General features: G+C 29.3%; 1 protein-coding gene and 1 long non-coding RNA gene across 4 annotated transcripts in view; one reads left to right on the forward strand and one right to left on the reverse strand.

The window, feature by feature from the left end:
* LOC114944103 (uncharacterized) overlaps positions 1 to 3075 on the forward strand; it is a 126093-nt gene extending 123018 nt beyond the window's left edge. The window contains exon 3 of the mRNA XM_029319858.2: positions 2498 to 3075. Coding sequence (XP_029175691.1) covers positions 2498 to 2578 — 81 coding nt within the window. The 3' untranslated portion in view covers positions 2579 to 3075. The remainder of the gene's footprint in view (positions 1 to 2497) is intronic.
* LOC114944110 (uncharacterized) overlaps positions 1 to 19581 on the reverse strand; it is a 28051-nt gene that overhangs the window by 7537 nt on the left and 933 nt on the right. For all 3 annotated transcript variants that reach the window (XR_003822113.2, XR_003822114.2, XR_003822115.2), the window contains 5 exons: positions 19286 to 19437; positions 18957 to 19111; positions 18615 to 18773; positions 18102 to 18235; positions 17916 to 17954 (listed from right to left, as the gene is read on the reverse strand). This is a non-coding gene — a long non-coding RNA (uncharacterized LOC114944110). The remainder of the gene's footprint in view (positions 1 to 17915; positions 17955 to 18101; positions 18236 to 18614; positions 18774 to 18956; positions 19112 to 19285; positions 19438 to 19581) is intronic.

A 19581-nucleotide genomic window follows, 5' to 3' on the forward strand; every position in this document is an offset into this window, starting at 1 on the left:
TTGCCGAATCAAAAATACACGACGGCGGGCACCGACTAAACAACCCTTGGGTGTAGATTTATAGACGAGCGACACCCGTTGGGAAATCAGCCTCGTCTGTGCTTTCAGCGATCTAGCGAAAGAGCACGAAGAGTTTTCAACTTTTCATTGACGACGAGTATCGCCACATTGAAAGAGAAAGAAAGGGGAAAAAAGAGACGACGAGGGATTACGGATCCTGTCGCTGTATTCTGTTCCGAGGACTCTTAATCTTTAACGATGGATAGAAACTTAATCTCCCTTTAGTTATATTCAAATGTAAATAATATAAAGCAGTTGAAATTTAAGAAATAATCTTCCTCTTTGTTTATTTTTTATTATAAAAAAACAGCATATAAATTATTATACATTTAGAAAAATATTGATAATATTTAGGGAAATAAATTATAAAATGTTTTGATGTCATTCATATAAATCATTGATATTACAAGTAATATGTTAATAGTGTATTAATAACGTTTGCTACGGTATTATAAATAATTATTAATAAAATCAAGAAGATAAATATAAAATTATATATAATATGTTGTAAGTTAAAACAAAAAAAAATATATATTCTCAAAGTATCTTCAATATTTCAATTGTTTAAAATAAATATATATTACTAATATCTAATCTCTAATCTATTACTAATAATAAAATAGATATTACTAATATCTACCTTAAGAATATTATGTTATACTAAAATTTTACTCTCAATTCTATGTTAAATTAAAGAGAGAAAAAATTTCACAAAATTAAATTAAAAATATTTATTTCTCTAAATATTATCATTATTTTTCTAAATGTATAATAATTTATATGCTGTTTATATATATAATTAAAAATAAAAAAGGAAAAACATTATTTATGTTTATTTTTATTGTGTAATTATATATTAAAAAATTGTATATTTATTTTGACTTTATCTACGAATTACATGCATAATTAATCGACAAGATAACACGTTGTCGAAATTAACACAGCAAAGAGTAGGATGTTGAATCGACTTGAGGTATCTCATCACTACCTTTGGCCGACCAGCATTAAAGTTTCAAACTGCCATCGCATCCCTTGGGGGATAAAATGCCGCGAATGCGCGCTAGCTGCAATTTAACGCGTAACTCCTCGAATTTCAACCTTGCTAAAGTACCGGATGTTTTGTAACTTTTTATTTTATCGCTGCATCTGTTATTTATATGTAAACATAAAATCAACCCCATGCAACAAAAATTTTGCGATTTTTTATCTCGCATAATTGTCCCATTTTTGTATTTCTCCGCTACGCAGAATTACAAGTATATTAATAATTATAAAGTATTTTGATGTCATTCATATGAAAACTCTCATTAGAAATATATTCTATTGTTCCGAAAAAAATTTGAATGTTGGATTTATTTTTATATAAATAATGTTTCACATATATTTGCACACTTTAATTAATTAAAATAAAAAATTATCAAAAGTTGTAATCATCGTTCTGACGAAAGATCGAAAATAACAAATTTCATCAAAAGATATTGTAATTAAAAATGTATAATAAAATAACATTGTGAGTGTGAAAAAAAATTATAATTGAAAATAGAAAAAATATAATATTGCTAATTCCGTCTTTAATATCAAAAATAATTATTGTAAACTGTTTTTCGCCGTATGCGGCCACGTGAAAGATAGAGAGAGAAGAATCATGATAATAGTTATCGTAATGGTGAAATCATGACACTTGTTTGCACGTGCGTTCCTTAATTTCGCCCACAAATGAACATCACAACAAATATTACAGTGCAAAATGAAAAGATGAGAAAAGGGGAGAATGAGACAAGTGCGAGAAACACTTGCCAATTGTCTAATATCATTCCCGTAAACACGATCGTTTATTTTTACTCTTTCTGAAAAAAAAGAAAAGTTGTACTAAAAATAACCTCAGATAAAAAAATTTCCGTTCTAGTGTAATTAAAAAATAATTTTTCATATAAAAATAATAACATATTCGAGAATTATATTCTCAAGAAAATTAAAAATATATTAAACACAATTCTATTATTTACGTTAAAAAATGTCCAACACAAACATTATTATACATAATAAATTTCAAATTGAGAAATAGAATGATAAATTAATTCAATAAAAGATTTCTTTAAATATTTACGCATTTTTAAGAAATGCTCTTTTAAAATCAGTCATACAATATAATTCTAAAATCATTTTGGTTGCTTTAATTTAGTACAACATTTCTTTTTTACTATATTTTCCTTATAAAATTTCTTTTGCGTCTAAAAATATTTGATAATTTAATTCAATGAAAGATTTCTTTAAATATTTGCGCATTTTTAAGAAATGCTCTTTTAAAATCATGCAATATAATTCTAAAATCATTTTAGTACAACATTTCTCTTTCTTATATTTTCTTTCTAAAATCCCTTTCGCGTCTAAAAATATCTAAATTTATCTCAAGGTATCGATCTCTTTATATTTTCAGTGTTCCGGTACAGCTTCGGGCGATTTTTCGGAACGAGTAGCGGCGCTTCTACAATCATCCTCGACCCAGGACGACTGCTAGTAGTGCGCTCTACCATGTGTCAGCCCTTCTTTAATCCAGTACGTCAGCGAAAGGGAAAAAGAGGAGAGACAGGCGAAAGGAGAAGCGATCTAATGCTCCAAATAATTTTTGTCGAGCTAATCTGTAAGCTTTAAGACGCGCGTTTCGTGACACAGTGTCTCTACTTTATATAGATTTTAAGACATCGTTCTCTGTTTCGCGCGGATAATGTTACGGCACGACGACAACAGAATTTGTGCAAGTATCGCGGAGACGAGTGATTGTCAGTGCAAAACGCGACCTTCGCGAGAGTTCGCGTAAAACGAAACGATCCCTCTTGAGACTCTTCTCTTTGCGTCACTTTCGCGAGGAAATGGATCCGGCTCGATAACGTTGCTCACAACTTCATTTTCATCGCTATAAATCGTATTTACGCAAAGCAACCCGCGAAACAATTTTTTATATATATAACAATATCAAATTATACATATAATCGCGAATTTATATATCAAATATATGCATACATAATTAGATAAAAGTACTTTTTTATATATAATTATATAAATTTATATATATATATATATATGTATAATAAATAAGTATTTCTTCATATATATAAATATATATTTCATATATAATTTGACATGATTATATATGAACCTTTATAATTTATATATAAATTTATATAATTATGTATAAAAATAGACATATTTCACATATAATTTTACGATTATATGTATAATATTATACAATTATTTATATATAATTATATATACAAAATTTTTGCCCGGGAATTATAAAATATTAAATAATCTGTGTAGCAAAAATTAAATTTTTACTTTTGTATAAAAGTTAATATATTTAATTTTTTTCCAACTAGAATATAATTAAATAATATACATATAACAGAATCAGTTTTATATTTTATATTAGTTGTTAATGATATTTTATTTATAATTATAGAGCCATCATTTATCTTAAATTTGATATAACAAGAGAAAAGATCATATATTTCTTTAAAGACCTCTTGTGAAAAATATAATTAGTAGTTTACCTAACCCTTCGCTCTTACAATGGAAAAATAAAAATAAAAAAATTCTGTATTTTAATATAAACAACTATTTTGCGGTAATTCTCTTAAAATAAAATTTAATCGTGACATAACTAATACACGTATAAATAAATGTATCTATATAAGAAGTAACGCAAGATCGGATAAAAATAAAAATAATATATCTGATCATACAGAGTTTTCTGTTGTCAGACGAGTGAATGAATGTACTAAATGTGTGTCTGCGTGTGCAGAAGTCGGAAAACGTAAGAGATAGTTTTGAACGAGCATGTGGGTGGGTAGGTGTCGGAATGGCAGTGTGATCTTTCTGGCGAGGGCGCAAGCATTAAATTTCCAGATAGCCCCGGCAAATAAGTGCCGCGTAGATAAGCGCGGAAAAACCGTGCCAACCCGCGGGGCTAGGGAACCGAATAGAAAAGAGGGAAAAGAAGGAAGCATCTAGGGATACTGGAAAAAAGCGAGAGAAGAGAGCCGCAGTGAAAACGGTTGCGATAATGGCGCGGAAATGGTGTCGGCATACGTTAGCGAACGAAAAGAAAAGAAAACGTCGAAATTACGAGTCACCCGGTATACGCGAGGGAGTTTCTCGGAATTAGAATTCTGATATTTTGAAAAAAAATCAGTACACCCAGTAAACAATTTTTTATATATAATTATATATAAATAATTGTATAATTATACATATAATTGTGAAATTATATGTGAAATATGTCCAGTTTTATACATAATTATATAAATTTACATGTATATAAATTATAAAGGTTCATGTATAATCATGTCAAATTATATATGAAACATATACATTTATATATATGTGAAGAAATATTTATTATATATATAAAATAATATTATATATAAAAAGCACTTTTATCTAATTATGTATGGACATTGTATTTCATATATAATTTTACGATTATATGTATAATTTTATATATTTCTATATAATTTTATATTGTCATGTATATATAAAATTTTTTACCGGGCACGTGTTGCTACAATTGCAGAATTTACATCATCTTGGAGAGGATTATAATTATAGCACTATTACTTTTGATAAATAATATAATGAACCCGTAAATGCAGTAAAAATGAAGATGAGAAAAAACGACTTCTATCACTTATTTGTTAATACTGTATTAATAACGTTTGCTACGGTATTATAAATAATTATTAATAAAATCAAGAAGAGATAAATACGAAAAAATATATTCTCAAAATATCTTCAATATTTTAATTGTTTAAAATAAAAATCGGGATTTATAAAAAAAAGAGGAAGAGTAAATTTTTTAATATTTTCAAATTTTCAAAATTCATTCTTTCTCTAACTTTTTTTTCGTAAATCCCGATTTTTATTTTAAATAACTGAAATATTGATGATATTTTGAGAATATATTTTTTTTGTTTTAGCTTGCAAAATATTAAGTATATTTTCGTATTTATCTTTTTGATTTTAATAAATTTTTTAATATTTTCAAATTTTTAAAATTCATTCAAATAATAATTTTCGATTGTAACTCGAATTTTGTCTTTTTTTGTGGGGATTGTTACCATCTTCGATTGTACTGTAATACTTGCAATGACGGATGCACCCAGCCATTTCACGTTCTATATATTGAATTCCGTGCAACGAGATCTATATGAATTGACGCCGTTACAGATGTCACGTATATGTATATAAAAGTATGAATATTCACGAAAAATATACGGAGGTTCGAACACCGCGAATATCGATATCCAAGATTGCTTAACCGCGAGTGAAGCGTGAAATATTTAAATCCACGTCCCGAAATGTTCTGAAAACCACATCGGCATTTGCATGACGTGTTTCATCAGTGGCTTCGACAGACCCCAAAGATTTTGAATCAAAAGTAAAAAATATATATATAAAACCACAATTTACACGTATTTATAATTCAAATTTGAAAAATATAAATATATATATATATATATAATTTTTTTTATAACAAATAAAAGATTTCATGTATAATTTTATGTAATATTTATTCGTTATAAACTACAATATTATATATGTATATATATATATATATATAAAATTAAAAATCTAACTATATTTTTTAAGTAAAATTACTTAATCTCAAAAAAATGTTATTCAAAAGTGTTTTCAAAATTTGACACGTCTCGCAATAACCCAGTTGATTATAACAGATTAAATTCCTTTTCGCATTTCAGAAATATAACCGATGCCGCGAAGTCTATGACAAAACAGAATTGTACTATTACTCGAGTGACTCATACGTCATAATTAATCACGTCGCAGTCAGCCACTATCGTTTTATTGGATCCGTTACACGCTATGCCTGCTCCATAATGACATTTGGAGTTTCCGTGTGCAAAACTAGGTTGGGCGTGAATCACAAACGTGAAAACAAACAGCAAAAGTACTTAGTTAAATTGTTTGTGATTTGCCTTATGGCTAGAATTATAAGTTACGGCCTTATTATTTTGATTTGCTGTGATAAAGCTCAAATTTTCATAGCAATTATAATCGTTGCATTCATCATAATTTCAATGATGCCTAAATCGTAATATTGTCATAATAATTTAAAACATGTAAGTAAAAACTTATTACAAAAAATCAATTTGTCTATTAATTAAAGAATTTTTTAAAAATCTCAAAAATAAGAAATTCAAATAATGATCAAAAGATATTATACTTCTTATATATATTTTTTTTTGTTTCATGGCACAAGAAAAGTATTTTTATAATTTAAATAGAAAAACGATAAGAGCCTCTCGGAGTTTTAGTTTCGAATAGTTTAAATTGATATAATGGGCTAATTGGTAAACATTGAACGCTTCAGACTCTACTTCGCTGATTCGCGCGGAAAATCAAGTGATAGCGATCGATTTTGTTCCGACATAAAGAACGAAGCAGCGCTTTCTTCGCTACTTTCCACAGGGTATCGCATAGCACCATTATTCTCAGGAATATTTTGCAAAACGTTGAAATAAACCTGATCGATTTTCGATTAAATTCTTGACGATGAAAAGACAATGCGAGAACGAACGGCCAGAGTTGCTCTTTTTTCTCTCCCTCTTTCTTTGTTTCAAAGTTTGATTTTCCTTTCTGATAAATGCAGAACCGCGAATCGTATAAATCTGCGGCAACATTTCAACGTGAACGAGAATACTATTATAAATAAAGTCTGTCATTCAACTAAGCTCTTAATCGGCCATCTGACATAAGCGTTAAGTAGCTTTAAAGGTATATTCTAAATATATCGCAGTATTATTTTATCCATTATGCTAGTCATTCTTGAGAATCTGTACAGATTCTCCGATCAAATATTGATAGTATCATCGTATAACAAAGACATCATTTTTAGATTGTCCAGCAGACTCAATGAAAAAAATTCCCTGACTTTTTCAGATTTTCCAAGTCCAGCAATTTATTTTTTCCCTGACTTTTTAGTATTATTTTTTCCAAATATATAATTTGCATATATCTATATGATAAATCATGAAATCTTTGAGATATTTTTGTCAACAATGAAAAGGTTCGAAAGTTAAAACAAAAATTTAAATCAATTGTACAATCTGCATTATGTACGATAATCGAAACAAACATGTCACTATAAACTCTTTAAATCACCTTTTTTATTTATATTATATCAATTTTTTATTTTGTCTCTTTTAAATACATTGAAATAAAATAACACGACGATGAAAATATAAATTAACAAACACGCTGTAGATGAATCGATTTTTAACAACACAGAAAATTAGCGTGCTGAGAGTCAAGTTTATATTTATTTAATAAAAAATTTCACATTATTGAGATAAATGTAGAATAATGTGAAAAAATCCAGATAAATAGTAAAATTTTCCTTACTCCCTGACAATTCCAGATTTATAAAATTCCCTGACAATGCCCGGTTTTTCAGATTTTCCTGACCCCCTGATTATGTTAATCATTCTTAAGAATCTGTACAGATTCTCCGATCAAATATTGACAGTATCATCGTATAACAAAGACATAATTTTGCAAAAGTTGTTTTGAGCAAAGTCGTAATTTGTAACAATGCTTCTGATTACAAGCCGCCAAAAAACCGTGATATTCCAAAGCTAGTAATACTAGTCGTATCGGCGCTCTTTTATCAGAATTGCATAAATAATGCCGATACAAATAAATGTTTGCAATAAAAATAGAAAGGAAGATGAAGAAAGAGACACATATCTAAAGCTGTTTCCTTCTCAATTTTGCGCTAACGAAGTAAACTTAACATGTTTTATTTTAAAACACAGAACTCCAACGCAATATAAAGACCGAATACCAGTCGGTTGCGTGCAGTAGTTTCGCGTCGTGGCTAGTAGTAACGATATTTATCTGGCCGGCCGCAACAACCCGCATTATTAATGCTTCCATATCGACCGCGGCTGCAAATTCAACCACGGATTATAGACGCGTACGTCAATACGTCGCGAAAAGTTCTTACGCATCGATAATCCGGATATATCATGATTCTTGAGAGCTTCCGATTATTCAATTTCTAAATCAGCCAATTGTTATATCAACAAAAAGTGATCTCGCAATGAAAAAAATAGCGCGGCTGAAATCAAATTCTGCAAAACAATTCGAAAACTATCTTCTGCTGTATTCGTGAACGGAGTCATTACTTAAACATACACAACTCGTATAGAATGGCGCGAATTTTATTTCAATCGTTCATTTTAATTAAAAAAAAAAGTCAATTTTCTAGTATTTCATAACTCGGCAAAAAAAAAAAACCGCTGCGAGAGTTATATCCGGTAGCTTTGTACAAATTTGATGAACATATTTCCAGTATTGCGAGCATGTTCACGCATGCGAACGCGTATGGCACAGTGCGTTTTCCGACTAATTCCGCTCGTGCAAAATTCCTTTTTCCACAATAAAACCTTTCCGCGCGCTCGCAGTTTCAAAGCTAAGTCGAACGTGAATATTGGAATCTCGAAACAGCCGCAAACGCGGCGGAGAAACAATTGCACGGAAATTTCGCGCATTGCATGGAAGACCGCGAGCGGTAAAGGCGGTTAACCGATCAGCCACGGTACTCAATATCATTAAGGCTTTCCATATTTATGACCCATCGACCCTGACCGCAGCTATGAATTTATCGCGGAGCCGAATTACACGCGGAATTATTCCTATCGTCATAATCGCAGACAGGTGAAATGTTGCGTTAAATCGGCGCGACGTCGCATATGTTCCTTCGTTAATAAATTATGGTATTTCCTTGGATTGCGACTCTGGTATCCGGCGGATACATCAGAATTCGCTTCAAGTTTTCTATATTAACTGTAATTGTTTATAATATTACTTTTTAACACATTCATGTGTCGATTTAATATATTTTGAACTGAATATTAATTGAACTTAAATGTTAAATTATTAAAACAACTGAAAAAATGTAAAAATAAAACAATGTGTATCTATTTTTAATTTTACACAATAAATATGTTCTGCTTTATTAGTGACAAGATTTTTCTGTTAAAATTTTCAAAAAAAATGTTGATTTTATATTTTATATAAGTGGGAATGATAAAATCTAAAATTAATCGCATTTATTTTGTGTTACAATATTTGTGTCTCCATTTAACATATCCATATTATGTTAAATTAACACAAAAATTTCTGTGGACCGTTTGGGACATGTGATATCTGTTAAATTTAACAGAAATTTTTCAACTGTGAAGAAAAATATTGAGATATGTAATTAAAGTTGCGAGAGTGTTATATTTATGTGCTACATGTGTACGTAAAATGTCAGAAAAAAGCTCTGATATTATTGTTATATTATTTTAAAATAACTTTACAAAACAATAACAGAGAAAAAAGATGTGCACAATATTTTCTCAATGTTCTGAATGCAATTAAATTCGCGAGAGAAAACGTGTCTCGTTTAACTAAAATAAAAAATGCTTTTATACAAAAGTAACAATTAATTTACATAAATATTATTAAAGCATTAGTTGAAACACAAATGATTGTAGCAGCATGAATTATTAATATTTCATATATAAATTCAGATTTTTATCTGAAAACAGATAGAAAAACGTTCCACATAAAAATAACATATTTCGTATTTTTGTTTCATAAATGGCAAAGGCTTTTCATGACACTGACGTGACGCGATATTCGCCGCCCGCAAAATGTGAAATGGGAAAATCCCGTCGTTCGGAACATCAAGCTCAGAACCCAAGAATATCTAACTGAAATTCAATCCCCGGCACCCTTCTTCATGCTCCAACTTGGGCCGACTCGACTTTTTTTTATCGGCCGATCAGAAAGTTTCACGGAATTAATTAAAGGCACGTTAACTTCCCTCTCTCGCGTTTTGCCGCTCGACGATTACGAATAATCGGTTGGTTCGAGACGTCCACCCCATTTCTGCTGGTGGTTCTTTGTCCCGTCGTCTTCTGTCTGTCGCAAAATCAGACAAACGAGAAAAAGAATTATCCGATCTCGTTGCTTCATTCTCATGCTCGAGTTAAACGGAGAAAGAGGGTTGAATTTTTTTTTAGAAATTCGCGAATCTCATTATTTCGACCTTTGTGCAATCGTATAAATTATTATAACAATAAAACTGACGTAATACACATTGCAAAATACAAATTAATTAAAATTATTTATTACTCTGTTATACGTTATTAGTAATCAATTACGTTATTATTAATTATCAATTATCAAATATATAATTAGTAATCAATTACGTTACATTACGTGCATTTAACGTGAAAATTTGTAAATACATGCGTATATATTTTCGGAATAATTACTGAAATTGATGTAAATGAATGTGTTCTGGAGAATATTTACCTATATATTATTGAATTATACGAAACATGAGTAACTATTACTTTGATAATCGGATATCGCGAATTACATTTGCATATTTAAATCGTTTTATTATATTTTCACAGTGAGATTCGAATCATTCGACAAAGAGAAGAGTCTTAAAAGAAGTTTAAAATTCGTTTCTCCGATAATTGGTGCATTCATGATTGCATACAATTATTATTATCTTGTTTTATATTATTATCATACATGAATCGACATCGCTTTTGCTCTACGAGACCAATACAGACGTACACAGAGTGTCTCATTATTATATGACATGAAATATAAAGGAATCAATTAAAATTTTGCATCACTTTGAAATTATTTAAAATGTGTGATCACAGCTTGTCACATCGAAATCTTTCGTTACTAATTTGCATTATTAAATTTAATTACACGAGAAATATTTTTTTACGTATGCAAAAAAAATTAGCTGTTATACCTCAATTTTAGCTGTCCCTATATTAAACATGAGTTATATCATGCCTAAATTTTAACCGACAGCTAATATTGTTCTCCGTTAAACTGTAGCCAAAAATATTAGTTACCATAGCTAAAATGTAGTATATGACAACTGAAATTCCAGTTTGTAGAGACAGCTAAAATTGAGTTAACGGTAGCTCATTTTAAAACATTTTCTTGTGAAAGAAGTGAAAAACAATAATAAAAGAAGCTCTGTATACAGCTTGACAGGTGTGAAAAAATGCGAGCAACGTTGGTTGAAAGGAATGAGACGTCTAATCGAACTATTAATATGTAAACTACGCACTAGTCGCTAAGTTCCACGATCGATAGCCGTAATTTATCGTTAAAAGCAAGTAACGTAAGGCAACTTTAAACTCACGATTAGCGATTAAGTCTTGCTCACGGAGCCCAGCTGTTCCCGGTATAATACGGCCTCTCCTATCTCCACGCGTCATCTTTTTTCCTCGCCCACCCTGTGTAGTTTCCGAGACGAGCCCGTTGTGCACCGGGCTGGCCTGTCTCCGACCTTTTTCTCTTATTCGCGCAGAGGCCAACCGCGCGCAGCTGGGTTAAGGATCAGAAGGATCTGATTAAATTGCTCGCGCGGGATGCGCCCGCAGGTGCGATGCGACGTTGACTGCGCCGGGAAAATCCATATCGCCGTCGTCTTGAAAACGCTACCGCGTGTCGAGAATTTACCCGGGTTCTGAATTACGAATTCGCGACATCTGCGGATACGCACACAATTTTCCAAAAAAAAAAAAAAAGGAAAGAAAGAAAAATTCCAAAGTCTCAAAAGCGCGGGAAAACTCGCGGAACTCGATGTATTATTATGCAAATATTTTGCAGGAAAAAGCTATATAATTGTTTCAAGATTCATAACAAATATGAAATTCGCGCGTGTTTAACTTCGAAATACAGGGTGTCCAGCAGATTCAATGAAAAAAAATATATAATTTGCATTTATCTATATAATAAATCAATTATATGTTAAATCATGAAATCTTTGAGATATTTTTAAAGAAATTTTTTAAAAGAAAATAATATCAGGATGTCCTGCAGACTCAATGAAAAAAATTCCTTGACTTTCAGATTTTCCAAGACTAGAAATTAATTTTTCCCTGACTTTTTAGTATTATTTTAGTATTATATTTTTGTCAAGAATGAAAAGATTCGGAAGTTAAAACAAAAATTTAAATCAATTGTACAATCTGCATTATGTACAATAATCGAAACAAACATGTCACTATAAACTATTCAAATAACCATCTATTTTATTTATATTATATAAAATTTTTTAGTTTTATCTCTATTAAATACATTGAAATAAAATAACGCGACGATGAAAATATAAATTAACGAACACGCTGTAGATAAATCGATTTTTAACACAGAAAATTAGTGCTGGGAGTCAAGAAAAAGTTTATATTTATTTAATAAAAAATGCCAAATTATTGAGACAAATGTAGAATAATATGAGAAAAGCCAGATAAATCGTAAAATTTCCTGACTTTTTTCACTGAAAATTCCAAATTTATAAAATTCCTTGACAACGCCCAGTTTTCCAGATTTCCCTGACTGCTAGACACCCTAAAATCGCATGGCAACTTTTTGCCATCTTTATATATTGTACATATAATTGTTATCTGTATAATTATAATAATAATTATATATACATATATAACTTTATATATATTTATATAATAATTATATATAATTTTATATATATACTTATGTGTAAACAATTTTATATACATATATATGTATTGACATGACGAAAAGATATTGCGTTCTCAAAGTTGGAAGCGCGAGGAAACGCGTGAATTCATTGAATCGATCGATTGGACTTGTGCAGCGTATCGTAAGGTGCTGCGTAAGGAATTTCGGAACGCGGCGAAAATTCCAAGACGCCGATCGACCGGGTGCGAATATCAGCATTTCTCGGGGCGCGATGTACCCGATCAGAGCGCGGTGACATTTCTGCGAAACGCTCGCGCGGAACATCTACGGAATTTCATTCTGACAGGATGCGAACGAGGAGGAACGACTTCCTCCCGGACTTGGGAAACAATATAAAAGCAAAAACAACGCATAAGTTACGCCTTTGGCAGCATCCCGGCGAGCAACATTTTTAAGATATTTATATTCAAGGGAATTTTTTTTTCTCTCGCGAGAAAGAGAGAACAATTCTCGATTCCTTAAGAAGGTATACTGAAAGTTCATAATCAGAAGATCCTGCCGAGCCTCACGTACATTTATTATCAGCATACCGGGATTATATATCCCGGTAATAAATTCGCGGCCGCGGATAAACTGATTCTATCGGAATTTTCGGGTCAGATTTACCTAGATAATTATTACTATTATCGGTATAAGAATGTATATGCAGGAGATCGAAATCAGAAATCATCTAGATGGTGAGATTCATATATATGCGCGGCACGTATATTCATACAGAGTGTGTCAGGTTCGTTACCTAGCTTTTCAAGAGCGCAGATTCTCTCTGGAATGAAGTGAAAATTAAATATTTATAAGTTGAATATTTTTAAGCGCTAATCAATTCTTTGTCAAATATTTCACAATTTTATCAAGATGATGAAAATGAAGAATAAAAGATTGCAGCAACCAATGCTGGATTTTCTCTAGAGAAACAAAATTAAATTCATTGAGGCCACTTAAAAAATTAGTCACTTGAAAAAAGGGACGGGATAGATTCTCTCTGGAATGAAGTGAAAATTAAATATTTATAAGTTGAATATTTTTAAGCGCTAATCAATTCTTTGTCAAATATTTCACAATTTTATCAAGATGATGAAAATGAAGAATAAAAGATTGCAGCAACCAATACTGGATTTTATCTAAAGAAACAAAATTAAATTCATTGAGGTCACTTAAAAAATTAGTCGCTTGAAAAAAGAGACGGGATACTTGAGACACTCGGTATAATATGGAAACATACATATGTGTATAACGCGTGTACATAATACGTAGGATGGCGGGAATAAACAAATTCTTTGTGGCGCGGAAAAAAAGTATTATATATATATATATATATAAATACATATATATTATATACATATTATATACAAATAGCCTATGCGAATAAGTTGTAACTATCCGTTGGTACACATATCGCACATATGACCGAAAAGAAAAATAAGAGGCAGAAGATCGCTTCAGAAGTTAGCGAGGATAATGCACAAAAAGGAAGAAACAGAAAGGACGCACTAGAGAAAGGATCGAAGCAATATCGAAGTAATATCACTTGGCGATATTAAAAAATGTGCACAAAACGTGCGGTGCTGCGTCGTGCGTTCTATAACTACAATTACAAGTAGAAATGATTTATCGATAGACAACATTTTACATCACGTTTATATACGTTGAGATTTATAAATGATACTTGAATTTTATATTTCTAATCCGAAGAACTTTAAGTCAAGCTGGCATATCCAAGAACAAATTTCTTTTTCATTCTTAGGGATTATAATATAAAAGTTGTAAAATTTTTCTTATACTTTTTGATCATCATTTCAATAAATTATATAAAAGTTATATTAATTAAATGTATAGTTATATTAATAACTATATAATAAAAAATTAATAAAAAGGATAAAAAATAAAGTATATTCATTAAATGTAAATATTAAATTTTTTAAGAACAGAGAAAGATATGATTTTAAAAAATATTTGATAAATATAAATATAGATTTTTTCGCGATTATCACAATTTTACACCGATAACTAAATATTTTTCAATCTTTTCTGTAATGCCGTCATCTGAAAGAATCGACATTTGAAGTGATAAAAGTAGGAAAGAATATAGGGAAAGCAGTTTAAGCTGAAGATTCGCTCATTTAATTCTGTCGCGAATCAAATTGATTGCGTACAGATATGCAATGTATCGAAAGTGGAAGAAATAAAGGTGCTTTCGGAACAAATCACTGTATGACGAAGACACGACAATGATACCATGAAATTTCATGACACAACGAATGTAATAAAAAGAAGTTCTTCGTTTTTTACACGTCCTGTGTTCATTAATATACCCTACCTCCTTATCCAAAATATATAAAATATCAACATACGTATGCATACATATGCGTCTAAATATGTAGATATGCGTGTATATATACTCATTTAAAAAATCTTTTTATATTACATATTTTTATCTTTTATATTTTATATTTATATTATATTTTTGGATATTTTATATTTCTTTTTCCATGTTTTTATTTTAATATATTTTACAGTTTATATATTAATTAATCATTTAAAATCTTTAACAAAAAATATTGGTTGCACGCACAAATTATATATTCAAAAATATAGCAAGATTATATGTATATTGTAGAATATTTTAACGAAAAATATAGACCGAGAGCAATACAGAAGTATATAAAAATATTTGCTAAGATTTTCTACATTTATATTTACAAACTAATATGAGAATTTTATTTTATATTTGGATTTATTTTAATATAAGAATTTACTTTTTTTTTAATGACGTAACAATTTATTTATTTAATACAATTTTTATAAGAAGATAAGAATTTTATCAAATAAATAAATGTTCACACATTATTATTAAAAGTAAATTATTGTATTAAAGTAAATCTAAATATAAAATAAAGTAAAATAAAGTTCTCATATTAGTTTGTAAATATCGACGTAGAATATCTCAGCTAATATTTTCATATATTTTTATACGAAAATATAAAATATACAAAAATATAATATCAATATAAAATATATAAAAAGTAAAGACATAATATAAAAATATTTTTAAATTTTAGCAATATCAATTTAAAAATGATTAATCCCATTTCTTTAAATTTTTACTAAATAATAGCAAAATTATAAATTGTCACAGTACAAATATTCACATCAATCAAAAATAAAAATTGGATATTTTAACAAAAATATTTATTCTACCGAGAAAGCAGAACGCAATCATGGACAAAATTGTATTTCAGATGTATATCAGAATTTGTTTTATTTTCGGCCATCAACAAAATATATTCTTGAGGTAAGTAAACATTTATTTTGCGAATGATGTGATAAATCAAATTTTCAAATGCAACAAATTGCACTTACCTTTCATTTTTTATGAAAAAACATGTTTTCCTAAAATACTATCTTTTCCTCTCTATGTGAAAAATAAAATGTATAGAAAAATATAATCTACTTCATTTTACCATGTTACATGTAAAACACATCGTAAATAGATTTAAACCAGTTATTAAATGAATATATATATACATATATATACATTTATAATACTTATATATATATTTACTTTAACGTTGATGAATGCTTTAAGAGTTGATGTATTAAAATAATTATATAAAATAATTATTAATTACTATATATTTACTCACATACACACATATATATATATATATATATAAGTGTTATAAATTTCTGTAACTAGTGAAATATTAAATATCACTTTACACGTAAATGTTACTGAGAAATTTTCATCCTATTTCAAAATTTACTTTATCAATATTGCTTGTATCTATACAATTTTCGATTCATTACCTTTGCAAAGCATTTTAATTCTCAAAACGCGGGAAATCCGATTTGTATCTATATTCCGCGCAATGACACGAATAAAATTGACCAGTTCGCGATTATGATGTAAAAAAACGGGAAGAAAAAAAAAGACATTTTTAATTATAAACGAAATCCATTTGCAAGTCGGAGCAAATCGGCTAAATGTCGAGATCACATAACGTTTTCCGAACATTGACACTATCCGGAAAATCTCGCGGAATATAGTTTTTCCTCTCTCTCTATACATACATATATATATATATATATATATATATATATATATGTGTGTGTGTATATATTTCGTTGAACGGCGCGGAAATAAAATGGATACGCAGCGGGACGATAAATCGTCGCGCGTAGGTCCTTCCTAGCGTTTTGTGCCCGATAACGGCCAGGAACAAAAGAGAGGCGCATCACGTTCGGCTCGACTCGGCTCGACTGGAATTTCGTCCCGACGAAAATTTTCATCGCGAGCGCGTATAGCTATTTATTTTATTCTCGCTCGTACACGCGAATTGGATCCCGCGTCGCGTTCGAGATCTACGCGCGGTAAATCATCACGATCCTGCCGGCAAACGCCACCGCGTGCCGCGTTCGAAAATAAAACAACGACCGACGAAAAAGCAACACACACACTCACGAAACGGATTCTGAAAAATTCATCTCGACCGAGAAGAGCCATTCTGTTTTTTTTTTTTTTTTCTCGTTAAAATCCTTCGCGATCGTGCAATCGCTGACTATTCTCTAATTTTTTATAATCGGACTAATTTTCTATGCGAAATAAGTAATAGACATCAATAAATTAAGCTGAATTAATATTATGTGCTGCGCAAGATATATTTATTTATATAATTTTTATTTTTCGTGAAAAAACCTATTTCAATTATAAGAAAATTTTGCTATAATATTTATAATTAAAAGAAATCATTAACGTGATATATATTTTAAGTAAATTGTATAAGTCTTGATAAAATATAATTTGTAAAAAAAGAGAGGAAAAAATAGCATTCGAGAAAAGATATTTATCGCATTATACAATAATATCAAAGAAATATGAATTTATTTAGAATATGTTTTAATACGATTTTATCAAAAAACACATGTAAAATTCAAATAAATGTGAAAAAATGTAATAAATTTAATAAATCTGCTTGAGAATAACGTGTTAATAAAATTTTTAAACTTTGTTTTATTTGATTGATATAGTCAAAGTTCGCACGAGGAAAATAGAATTTCATATAAAACGTATTATAAAATAAAATGTAATTAAATAAATGTTTTTTATTACATTCAAGAGAAAGCAACAACGCAAAATGACATATGTTGCAATTGCAAACAGTCAAACACAATGACATCAAAAATATCATTGGGCAAATAAATAAATAATTATTCTCGCAGATGAAAGAAATAAATTCACTCACCGGACGATGATTTTAATGCCACCGTTTTCGTTCTGCATCCTGTTACAAATAAAAGAATTTATTTTTAAAAATATTCTTTTTATATATAACAATTAAATAAAATAAATTAAAAATCAAATATAAATAAAAATAACAAAAATATGAAGAACGTGTATTATCATGCATCAAAACTGTCGATTGTCTTACCTCGCAGCTGGTCCGAAGAGAGATAGCTCCTGGAGAAGACGAATTTCCGTTGAAGAACTCGCACTCGTGTTACTTTATACCAGTATAATATGAATAAGTAATCTGCTGCCACCGTTTTCTTTCTGCATTCGAGCCTGTTACAACAAAAAAATATTTTTTAAAATGCTTTATATAAATAAAAATTAAAATAAATTAAAAATAAAATATAAAAAAATAAAAAAATACATAAATACTGAAAAAATGTATTAACTTGACTAAATCTTTCAACTAAATTACTATTTTGTTAATTAAATATATATTAATATTTAAATCAAATATATATAATAAATATACGTTTTGTTAGATTTAATATGTTATATTTAATTTAAATATTTTTATATGTTCAATTGACAAAATAATATTTAGTTGAAAGATTCAGTCAAGTTAATAATTTTTTTCTTTTCTTTTCTTTTTTTTTTTTTTTTTTTTTTGAAGGAATGTATTATCATACATTAATGTTGTCGATTGTCTTACCTCACAGAGGCGGCCCGAAGGGACGTGACAGCTCCTGGAGAAAACGAGTTTCTGTTGAAGAATCCGCACTCGCCTTACTTTATATTATGTCTTTGCATGGCATTCCCGGAGTCGCTCCAAATAAGTAACCTGCTGCCGTTTTCTTTCTGCACCTCGGTCCTGTTACAGACAGTTAAAAAATTATTTTTTTTAAATCCTTTATATAAATAAAAAAATAAATAAAAAATAAATAAAAAATAAATAAAAAATAAAATTTTTTAAAAATGTATTGTAGAAAAAGCAAAAATCAATTTAAAGGACGTGTATTATCACACTTCATTATTAATATATTGCTTGTTTTACCTCGTAGGCGGCCCAAAGAAAGACGTGGCAGCTCCTGGAGAAGAAGAATTTCTGTTGAGGAACTCGCACTCACGTTACTTTATATTTTGCCTTTGGTATTCTCGGAGTCGCTCCAAATAAGTAATCTGCTGCCGTTTTCTTTCTGCACCTCGGTCCTGTTACAGACAGTTAAAAAATTATTTTTTTTAAATCCATTATATAAATAAAAAAATAAATAAAAAATAAATAAAAAATAAAATTTTTTAAAAATGTATTGTAGAGAAAAAGCAAAAATCAATTTAAAGGACGTGTATTATCACACTTCATTATTAATATATTACTTGTTTTACCTCGTAGGCGGCCCAAAGAGAGACGTGGCAGCTCCTGGAGAAGACGAATATCCGTTGAGGAATTCGCACTCACGTTACTTTATATTTTGCCTTTGGTATTCTCGCTCCAAATAAGTAATCCACTGCCACCGTTTTCTTTCTGCATCTCGATCCTGTTACAGATAAAAAAATATTTTTAAAAATATTTTGTATAAATAAAATAAAAAAAAAATAAATAAAATAAAAAAAATAAATAAAAATAAAAAATAAAAAAGCAAAAAATCAAAGGACATGTATTATTATATCGCATTTTCCGT

Source organism: Nylanderia fulva, unplaced genomic scaffold, assembly GCF_048542155.1.
Source record: "Nylanderia fulva isolate GAGA-0341 unplaced genomic scaffold, ASM4854215v1 Scaffold20, whole genome shotgun sequence".
Taxonomy (NCBI): domain Eukaryota; kingdom Metazoa; phylum Arthropoda; class Insecta; order Hymenoptera; family Formicidae; genus Nylanderia; species Nylanderia fulva.